Here is a 10,666-nt window from a genome sequence, read left to right as displayed (position 1 = left end):
TATGTTTAAAGGGCTATATAAATGCAGGTTGTGGTGTCTCAGCACAGATCCTGGGGCCTGGGGCCAGGAACTTTGTGTTGCTTACTGCTTACTGGATGAAATTTGAACTTTGTGTGTGTGAACCACAGGTTGGAGCTGTTGAGCTGCACATCCAGCCGTACCTGAGCAGCTGGTATGATGACGCTGTGCTGTACATACAAAGGGTGTTGCAACTGTTCCAGAACAGACTTGCTGTCCTTTTACGGGCCGTGAGTATTTTTGTAGCAAACCAGACACTTGCTTATTATCTGCTCTGTGTAATTGCATTATTTTATCTATTCCTTCCCTCCTCTCTTCAAGAATTGTGCTGACTCATGTCATCACCACCCCCCTCCCCAATCCCCAAGACCTTTCTGAAGTGACATTTGTGAGTCTTCAAAGTGAGTGTCAGCAGGATACTTGGCTGTGGATGGCGTCACAAATGATGATCCATCTTTGCCAGGTGTATGCAGACATATCTGTGATGGGGGGGAACGGACACAGGATTCAGACAGGATGGCCAACTCTTTCCCATTGGGTGCTGAAATCACTTGTACCTTTTACCAGTGCCCTAGCTGAGATCAGGTAACTCTCCACAGGCCAGGGAATTGCCTGGAACTTGTATGACTGTATAACCTTTACTTGGGCTGCGCACTTAATCCAGCTGCTGTATGTGTGTACACCTCCCGCTGGGTAGTGAGCAGCACAAGCTACTTGCAGTTTTTATTTTCTTTCTTTCTGATCCCTGACATAGGAGCAGTATGGGCAACTATAATGGTCCCAAACCCACACCAGCTGGGATCTACACTTTAAAATGTAAATCTGTAAACTTGTGTGTGTGTGTGTGTGTGTGTGTTTATTTTTCTTCAAGGAGCAAGTCAAAAGTTGAAATGAATATTGAGGTTATTTTGGGCTTGTAGATAAACGTTTTTAAATTCTCAATTGTACTAGTCTATAATATCCACTGGGTTGTATTTGTTTTAGGCTTTGAGTCACACTCCAGTTGAAGTTAAAGGCACTGATAACAAAATAAAACAGGATGTTGAAAGGTAAGAAATGCTTTGATATCTGAATTGTACCTGCTAACGAGTTTTGCTGTTCCCACCAACTTCTGTGTTCCTTATCAAGATCAGCTGATTTTAATTTCCTGATCTGTAGGATCTTCAGTGATTTTTATTCAGTCTTTTTGGACATGCTGATACCTCTGGAGCATGTGAGACTTGAACCTGGAACTTCTGGTCTAGAAGTCAGGACACTACCACTGCACCACAAGTCCCCAGCTGCTGGATTTTTATCCAGCGTTCTCTGGCCAATTGCAACCTCAGTTGAAATTAACCCAGTGTAAACCAAGGGTCTGTTCTGACTTTTTCTACTCTGAATAGTTCCATATTGCACCAACAACTTACATTTATCATACTAAAATGTCCCAAGGTGCTTCACAGAGGCATAATCGGACAAACGTTGACAGTGAGACAGAAGAGGAGATATTAGGAGGGTCTTGGCCAAAGAGAGAGGTTTTTGATTGGCCTCTTTAAAAGAGGAGAGAGGTAGAATTGCTACACAGGGAATTCCAAAGCTTGGAGCTGAATCAGTTGAAACTATGATTGCCAGTAATTGGGTTTAAAAAAAAAAGCATATTCTTAAATTATTAGATTAGTGATGTGGTGGGGGGCGGTTGGTTATCTGAACAAGTAATAAGTAGACAGAAAGCTAAGGTCAGGTGATGTGATTCCCGGGGGTATTCATCTCTACACGGGAGGTCCCAGAGGACTGGAGAGTAGCTAATGTTGCCCCATGGTTAAAGAAGGGTTACAGGGATAATACTGGAAATTACAGGCCTGTAAGTATCATGGTGGTAGGGAAATTATTGGAAAAGATTCTCAGGGACAAGACCTAAACGCATTTAGAAGCAAATGGACTTATTAGCAATAGACAGCATGGTTTTGTGTGGTGGAGGTTGTGCCTAACTGACTTAATCAAGTTTTTTGAAGAGGAGATGAAGATGATTGAGGGAGAAGTGGTTGATGTTGTCTACATGGACTTCAATAAAGTCTTTGACAACATCCCTCATGGCAGACTGGTACAAAAGGTGAAGTCACATGGTATCAGGCTTGAGCTGGTAAGATGGATACAGAACTGGCTTAGTCATAGGAGACAGAGGGTAGCAATGGAAGGATGCTTTTTGGAATGGAGGGCTGGGACTAATGTTGTTCCACAAGGATCAGTGCTGGGACCTGTGCTGTTTGTGGTCTACATAAATAATTTGGAGGAAAGCATAGCTTGTCTAAATAGTAAGTTTGTGGACAATACAAAGATGGGTAGAATTGTGGATAATGAGGAGGATTGTCAGAAGATACAGCAGGAAATAGATCAGTTGGAGGCATGGGCAGAAAAATGGCGGATGGAGTTTAATCTGGACAGATGTGAGATGATGCATTTTGAAAGGTCAAGTACAGGTGGAAATTATACGGTGAATGGCAGAACCCTTAGGAGTATTGATATGCAGAGGGATGTGGGTGTGTAGATCCACAGATCACTGAAGGAGGCAGCACAGGTAGATAAGGCAGTAAGAAAGGTTTATGACATGCTTGCTTTCATTGGAAGGGGCATTGAGTATAAAGATAGGCAAGTTATGCTGCAGCTTTATAGAACTTTCGTTAGGCCACACTTGGAATATTGCGTACAGTTCTGGTCACCACACTACTAGAAAGATGTGGATGCTTTGGAGAGGATACAGAAAAGGTTTACCAGGATGTTGCCTGTTACAGGGGATTTTAGCTATGAAGAAAGGTTGGATAGACTGGGTTTGTTTTCACTGGAAAGCAGGAGGTTGAGGGGCGACCTGATGGAAGTTTATAAGATTGTGAACGGCATGGATGGAATGGAAAGTATGAGGCTTTTTCCCAGGGTGGAGGGTCAGTTACTAGAGGATACAGGTTCAGGGTGCGAGGGGGAGGGGGGGTGGTGGGGTGGTGGAAAGAGTTTAAAAGAGATGAGTGAGGCATATATTTCACACAAAGGGTGGTGAGTGCGTGGAAACTGCTGCCAGAGGTGGTGATGGAAGCAGACACAATAGCATCATTCAAGAAACCCCTGGATGAATACATGAATAGGAAGGTAATAGAGGGATATGGATCCTGTAAGTGAAGACACTTTTAGTATGGAAGGGCAAAATGTGTCGGCGCAGGCTTGGAGGGCTGAAGGGCCTGTTCCTGTGCTGTACTGTTGTTTGCTGTCTGAGCTAGTGGAGGGCTCATGTGGTGCAGTAATAGTGCTGCTAACTCTGAGCCAGGAGGTCCAAGTTCAAGTTCCCACCTGCCCCAGGGTGTAATAACATCAAAGGCTTCTGTAGCACAGTGATAGTGATGCAACCTCTGAGCCAGAAAACCTGGGTTCAAGTCCCACCAGCTCCAGAGGTATGTCATAATATTTCTGAACAGTTTGAGTTATACAATATCTGTTTAAGCTCATTGTTGACACTAATTGCAAATCTTGTTTTTTGCCAGGTTTCTCAGCGCTGCCAGCCTTCAGGGTCTGATCCAAGAGAACATGCTAGCTTCGCTGTGTAAAGTGATGACTGAGGAACCACAGAAAGTCATTGTTATAGACTGCAGTGAACCTACTCCTGTCTTTCAAAATGCTGGTAGGAATTCAAAGTCCCCACAAACTATACAAAGAAAATTCCTCCTTTGTGCACGTTTCTGAGTTTGTTGAAGTCTGTCGTATACTGTCCCATTGGAGATATTTCTGTAATCAGCCTGTTCAGAGATGTTATTACACACCTCTGGAGCGCATAGGACTTGAATCTGGGCCTCCTTCACCAGAGGCAGGGACTCTACTGCTGCACCACAGGAAACCCTCTATTAGTCTCACTGGGCAATCAAGAAATGCCAGCTGGAGTGACAGCCTGTGTGCAGCAGAAGCTCTGGGATGAAACAGGAAGGGATAGTGCTCAGGTATGCACTAAAGCTGTGCAAAGATATGAATGAGAATGCTGGAACTGGAGTTGACTATGTGGGCATTCATCTGCTCCACCTTTCAGTGCTCTCATACCTGATCTCTTAGCACAGCTCCAGTTTCTCAACATATCCTCTTATCTCTTAGATTTTTGGTCACAAAGGAAAACATCAGCCTTGATCCTGCAAGTACTCAACACTGACTATCCACAGCTCTCTGAGGAGATGGAATCCAAAGATACACAAACCTTTGGGCAGAAAGGTTTACCAACTCAATCTTAAATGGTCAACCATTTATCATAAGACTGATTGCAAGTCCAACTAGGGGAAACAGCCTCTTGCCTCTCTATTCCGAAGTCCCCTCAGAATTTTTTTTTTATTCTTGTTTACCGTGACTTGGACTAGAGTTTATTGTTCAATCTAATAGTTGTGCTTGGTTTGAGCATCACTGGCAAAACTGATATTTATTTCCCACCCGTAATTACTCTTGAACAGGTAGTAGTGAGTTGCTAGGTTGACTCTCTGTGGTCCACATGGTATAGGTCCTCCCACAGTTTGGGCAGCTTGGCTCTGTTGTATGTTACATGCTGATTCATTGAACCAGTGGAAAAATAACAATCGGCAGTCAGAAACCTCCTACTTTGTATGCATTGAACAAATATTGGGTAATTGTCTTGGCTTTTATAATGTTCCTTCATTACTCGGCAAGTATGATTCTTGTTTGTGCTCATACAGCACTTTCTTTTCTTGCAGTGAGCAATAAGTTTTGTGAAGACTGGATTCCTTCATTTTTAAACAGTTTGGAAAGTGGAAATCCTTTCCTCATAAGGCAAATCCTGGAGAATTTTAAATTAAAGGTGAGGATGCTGCCCCTCAAACCAGTAGTGGAGGACAGCTAGAAGAAATGGATTTAAATAGTAATTGAAGTTGATTTTGCCTTTCCCAAGCTGATATGTCTTGGGGTACAACATGTGATTGGGGATTTAGGATTTACTCTGATTATTTTTTTCTACCAGCAGAGTTTTCAGTTTTTCTCTTCTCCTGTCAGTGATAGCTTATGTCAATCAGCAGAGAAAAAGGCTATGTGTCTTCAATTGCATTGAGTCACATAAAAAATCCCATTTCATTCTTAACAAAGTGAATTGCTTCACCTTCCTCCACATTATCCTTCTCTTTCTGCCAGCTTGTCCCACTTGTCCAATCTGGAGATATTTTTATTGTCCTCATATCTCATTTTCCCACTTAGCTTTGTAGCAACAGCTTTGAATGAATGGAAGCATTGTACTTAGTTTCTCATAAAAATCATTAAAATGGATTGTAGTTGGCTCAGGCACTAGCACCTCACTAGTAATAACCTGCTCAACTGTAAATGGCCTGTTTTTTCCTGTTGTTTTCTGTCCTTTAATCAATTTTCCACCTATTCTAATACCTGACCATGACCGCACCCCCACCCCCACCCCCATAGCTTTGTTAATTATGCCAGACCCATGACCCTTAATTTGGTTTAAAAGAAATAAAGTGCATTTATAAAATTTAAATACATTATAGCCAGTGGTTTCCCTTACTTGTCCTGCTAGATATATCTTTGAACCAATTCTTGACTCTGAAGTGCCTTGTGGCCACTTCTTCAATAATGAGTATTTTTCCAAATGAGCAGTAGTTAACCTACCCCATGTGTGGTCATGTACTTTCATATATTGCCTTCCATTCCTTTGGGATAATTCCAAAATCAAGGGAATTCTGGAAGATTGTAGCCAGTACATCCATTATTTCTGCCATCTGCCTTTTTTCTTTCAGAAGAACTCCAAGATTAAGCCATTAAGGCCAGGGTATCAGCTTCCAGTCCCATTGATTTTCCCAGTGTTTGTTTATTTTTGTCTTAATTACTTTTTTGGTTCCCAATTTGCTCCAGACCATTGGTGTCCCTGTATTTGTGTCTTTTACTGTGAAGGTGGATATAAGATGTATGATATCTCTGGCATTTTTTTTCTTTGGCATTAGTGGACCTGGGCTGGATGTGAAACTTGAACCTGCAAACTACTTAGTCGATATGCCTTTGTACCAGTGTGGATAATATTCTTTACCTATTGATCTGAGCATGCTCAATGCTATTTCTACTCTTTACACACTTATACAAGTTAATATATTCTTTTAAAAGCCTGAATTGCTAGTTAACTCCGATCTAATCTACCCTTTTGCCCTGATGATGTTTCTCAGGCCATCCAGGATATGAACAGCCTAAAGCGGTACATTCGACAGGCTGAGACAAACAACTATGCCCTGTTCAAATGCTTTGTCTTTCTCAAGAACTGTGGCAATGGGGATGTCCTCCTACAGAACGTCAAGGTGGAACATGTTGAGATGCCTGAGGCCCAAAATGTTGTGAAGGTTCTAGAAGAATTCATGTATGAAGAAGGTGTCATTACTCCCACTAACTAAAAGAAATACTGTGTCTGACCAATCATTAACTTTAGCGAAGACTTTATTCTTTACTTTGTCATGCTTGTTGCTGTGGATATCAAGAGTCTTAGGTACTGCATTCTCTATCAGCATCACACATGCATGACATCCCTGGGCTGGTGCACTTTGTTATTGTGAGTGCTCTTTAAGCAGCCTGTGAAATAATAGCTCACCATGGGCTAATTTTACTGCATTAGTACTGAGCCCAGCATTCTGCCATTTGGACTCGTGTTGTGAGTAGTGATATACATCTAATCCAGCTCCTTCATAGAGTCAGTCATCGACAGTCCCCAAGACAGCGAATGGGATTGTGTCTCTGAGAAATAGAGCTGACCCTTGACTCTCACTGCGGACTGAGAAGGGCAAGTTGGCAGCAGACTATCGTCAGTGATTCAACACTAGAGATCTGGAGTAAGCTGTGAGAGGACCTAGACTTACATTTGTACATTCTCCTCACTGGATTAAGAGTTTAAGCAGGAGTCCTGTAGGAGGCTACATGAAGTGACTCAGAAAACCAAGGAATGATGCTGCTTATGTTTTTTTGGCTGGGGGTGGGGTGGTTGCGGTGATGGGAATAAATTTCACATCTACCTAAAACGTTCCTGACTGGGATGGGGGTTTCCGAACGTGGGAACAAAGGATGGAGATGAAAAGAAGACTGATTTCTTTTTATTAGAAAAAAGTTTCTGAGAAACTGGTAATTGAGAAATCTGGCACAATGAATTTCAGGGCCTGTAATAAGTCGAGGTTTTAATTTCCTCAGCCATTAATGCAGGTGTTAATATGATGGGTTAGAATAACATTACAAAGAAACCTATCATCCAACACGTAACCATATTAGTGAGGCTCCTTGTAATCATTCGAAATGGGACAGAAGGCGAGTCCGCAACTTCATCTGGGTCTCTGCTATTACTCTGTCAGTGTATAACTAGAATATATTTACAATGGTTTTCTTTGTTTCAATCCTAAATAAAGTTTTAATCTGATGTGTCTTTGTTTTAGATCTGTCTGCCTCTTAATTCGTACCCAAGTGAATAGTTATCTCCTTTAATTCAATCTGGGTGTATGTGCATTTAGTCCATTGCATGGTTGAAAGGCTTGGGTGCTGCACGAGTCAAATAACAAAAATCAGACTGACAGAGCTCCCAGACTTGGCTAAGGCAGAAAGAATGGAGGAGGAGTGACTAGAGCATCTTCTTTCATCTTGAATACAGTGGAGTGCAATGATTGTTGCTGTTGTAGACTAAACATTTCTCATCTCCCTGCTTCAATTAAAAATAAGCATGTTGTAGAAATAAAATCACAGTTTATTTCTAAAATGAATCAATAACAACATTTTCAATGGGTTGCATTCCTGGTGTGTTGACATTTTAAAACTATACACAATATATACAGACCCTATGAAAACATAAGGCGTCCAGATTTCTAATAAACTCTTCTGGAAATCCACCTGCATTGAGTTTGCCACGGGCCTTTAAGATATGTCTCAACTTCAGCTTTCTGGCTAAATTAAAATTTGTACAATTTATTTTCAAATTCTTTAGCATTTTGGTCATTTTTTTTGTTTTGTGCGTCTTCAGGTGAGTTGGATCTGTGAATTCTTCCATAAATTAAGACTACTTACTAAGCAGGTCAAATTATCTACAATCTGCAAGGGCATTCCCACCAATCCTGATCCATGAATAATCGCATTATTTCAGGAGTTTGAACAAGCTATGTACAAATTACAAAACATTATTTACACCAGATTTTCTGAAGAAGGTTCCTGACCCGAAATGTCAACTTTCCTACTCCTCTGAAATAGTAAGAACTGCCGATGCTGGAGTCAGAGATAACACAGTGTGGAGCTGGAGAAAAACAGCAGGCCAGGCAGCATCAGAGGAGCAGGAAAGCTGATGTTTCGGGTCGAGGCCCTTCTTCAGAAATGGGGGTGGGGAAAGGGGGCTCTGACATAAATAAAGGTGGGGGTTGGGCTGGGGAAGGGAGGTGGGAGGGTGATAGGTGAGTGCAGGTAGGAGTGGTGGGGATTGGACAGTGAGGTGGGAGGAGTGGATAGGTGGGAGAGAAGATGGACAGGTCAAGGAGGTGGGGATAAGAGGGAGGGTTGGTCATGGGATGAGGCTGGGGGTGGGGAGATTTTGAAGCTGGTAAAGTCTTACTCCTCTGATGCTGCCTGGCCTGCTGTGTTCCCATGTTATCTCTTACACCAGTTAAATGTGCACACATGTCTGAGGTTACATTTAGAATGCACACCTTCATCAAAGGTCCAAATGTCACGATAAATCCAGTTTTAAATAAAATGTTTGTGAAGGAAAATCAGAGTTAATGTTTTGGGCCTGGTGATTCTTCCTCAGGACTTGGGGGTTCTGAGGAAGGTTGACTGGACCAGAAAAATTAACCCTGATTTTCCTTCACAAATGCTGCCAGACCTGCTGAGCTTTTCCACCAACTTCTGTTTTCATTCCTGATTTATGTCTTCTCCAGTTCTTAAAACAATGTTTGTGGTAGTTCCAGTGGAGGTCCCAACTCTGAAACACACTCTTCAAATATGGACCTTCTTCACTGTGCTAACATTCTCATAATCTCCATAGTTGCTGTACAGCCCCTCTGGGATAGGGTGCAGAGTCCCAGTGTAGTGCTGCCTTTGCATGTTTGCTCCCACCCAGGTTGACAGCCCAGAGAATGAATGGTGCTGGATTATTTGGCTGCTGGGAGCATTAGGAATATTGCATTTACCATCGGGGTGCCCAGAGGATTGTGATTTGGAATAAACCTCTTTGGCTTTTTTCTTAATCACTCCTTAGAATAAGGCTGCCAAGACTGTTTTCAAGAATCTCTGAATGTGACTGACTGAATTGTGCACACGCTGGATGCAGCAGAGATTGGGATGACTGAATTGCTGATGCCATTCTGTTACACAACACTTCAAATGACTTGTTACAACTTCCATGGCCAGAGTGAGGTTCTGCTGGAGGTCTGGGGAGGAGGCACCAACAGTTTACAGAAAGCAGCTGACCTCCCCTATTTAACATCAAGGAAAACTTAATGTCTGTTTTTAAATGGAAATTTGTATTATCACTATTTGAATCAGCAAATTCATCACTCCACTGTGATGTGAAAATTGATCCATCTGCAGCACGTGAAATTATGTGAATCATCTGGACATGATTGAATCAATCTTGTTACAGTGTTGATTTGTCTGCACAATCCCACCCACTCCTTTCTAAGCACCCTCTTGTGTTTTTGTCCAATTGGTTTAGTCCATTAATATTATGATTTCAGCAGATCTTTTCTTTTGGACTGGAGTCTTGCACCCACCTCCGTCTTGAAGCTTGTTGCAAAGTGTTTTAGGCTGGTGAGAGTAGCCTGATCTCCAAAAGACTGTAGGCAAAGATGTTCCAGAGGACAGCGAAGAAAACGAAAAGAAGGTAAATCAGGAGAAAGATCCACCAGATGGATTGCTCGTGGAGTCTTTGCTCATAGTTTCTGAGGACCACCACCCCCAGTGTGATTCCCACCACTACTCCGCCAAGGTGAGTCACGAAGCTGGGGTGAGTGTATGAGGGGTGGTTGGTTGGATGGAATCGTAGCCAGACTGCTCGGCCAAACTCCAAACTCACTGAAAAGAAAAGGATGGGCTTGGTTTCAAAAAGTGGCTTTCACAGCCCTGGGCTATCACAGAGTGCTTCACAGCCAATGAAGGACATTTCTAAAGTGTAATTGCTGGTATAACCCATAGAACATAGAACATTACAGCGCTGTACAGGCCCTTCGGCCCTCGATGTTGCGCCGACCTGTGAAACCAATCTGAAGCCCATCTAACCTAAACTATTCCATTATCATCCATATGTTTATCCAATGACCGTTTAAATGCCCTTAAAGTTGGCGAGTCTACTACTTTTGCAGGCAAGGCATTCCACGCCCTTACTACTCTCTGAGTAAAGAACCTACCTCTGACATCTGTCCTATATCTATCACCCCTCAATTTAAAGCTATGTCCCCTCGTGCTAGCCATCACCATCCGAGGAAAAAGGCTCCCACTGTCCACCCTATCTAATCCTCTGATCATCTTGTATGTCTCTATCAAGTCACCTCTTAACCTTCTTCTCTCTAACGAAAACAGCCTCAAGTCCCTCAGCCTTTCCTCATAAGACCTTCCCTCCATACCAGGCAACATCCTGGTAAATCTCCTCTGCACCCTTTCCAATGCTTCCACATCCTTCCTATAATGC

The 10,666-nt window shown here is 42.5% G+C and overlaps 2 protein-coding genes across 2 annotated transcripts in view; one reads left to right on the top strand and one right to left on the bottom strand.

Moving 5' to 3' along the window:
• Positions 1–56: 56 nt before the first annotated feature.
• c23h17orf75 (chromosome 23 C17orf75 homolog) lies at positions 57–7,420 on the top strand. Its single transcript, XM_048610609.1, has 5 exons — positions 57–248; positions 1,003–1,067; positions 3,525–3,661; positions 4,728–4,831; positions 6,192–7,420. Exons 1-5 carry the CDS (start codon positions 96–98, stop codon positions 6,411–6,413), a joined length of 681 nt encoding a protein of 226 aa, XP_048466566.1. The 5' UTR covers positions 57–95; the 3' UTR covers positions 6,414–7,420.
• Positions 7,421–8,543: 1,123 nt separating this feature from the next.
• Positions 8,544–10,666, bottom strand: part of rhbdl3 (rhomboid, veinlet-like 3 (Drosophila)) — a 368,344-nt gene continuing 366,221 nt past the window's right edge. The window contains exon 7 of the mRNA XM_020518254.2: positions 8,544–10,053. Coding sequence (XP_020373843.1) covers positions 9,782–10,053 — 272 coding nt within the window. The 3' untranslated portion in view covers positions 8,544–9,781. The remainder of the gene's footprint in view (positions 10,054–10,666) is intronic.

Source organism: Rhincodon typus, chromosome 23 (assembly GCF_021869965.1).
Source record: "Rhincodon typus isolate 14 chromosome 23, sRhiTyp1.1, whole genome shotgun sequence".
NCBI classification, from domain to species: domain Eukaryota; kingdom Metazoa; phylum Chordata; class Chondrichthyes; order Orectolobiformes; family Rhincodontidae; genus Rhincodon; species Rhincodon typus.
The sequence above is the reverse complement of the archived record's forward strand: the minus strand, read 5'-3'. Positions and strand labels throughout refer to the sequence as shown.

Coding starts and splice junctions, on each gene's coding strand:
- c23h17orf75 (XM_048610609.1), top strand. CDS start 96: ATGAAATTTGAACTTTGTGTGTGTGAACCACAGGTTGGAGCTGTTGAG. Junction 249..1,002: donor TTGCTGTCCTTTTACGGGCC/GTGAGTATTTTT, acceptor TATTTGTTTTAG/GCTTTGAGTCACACTCCAGT. Junction 4,832..6,191: donor TGGAGAATTTTAAATTAAAG/GTGAGGATGCTG, acceptor GATGTTTCTCAG/GCCATCCAGGATATGAACAG.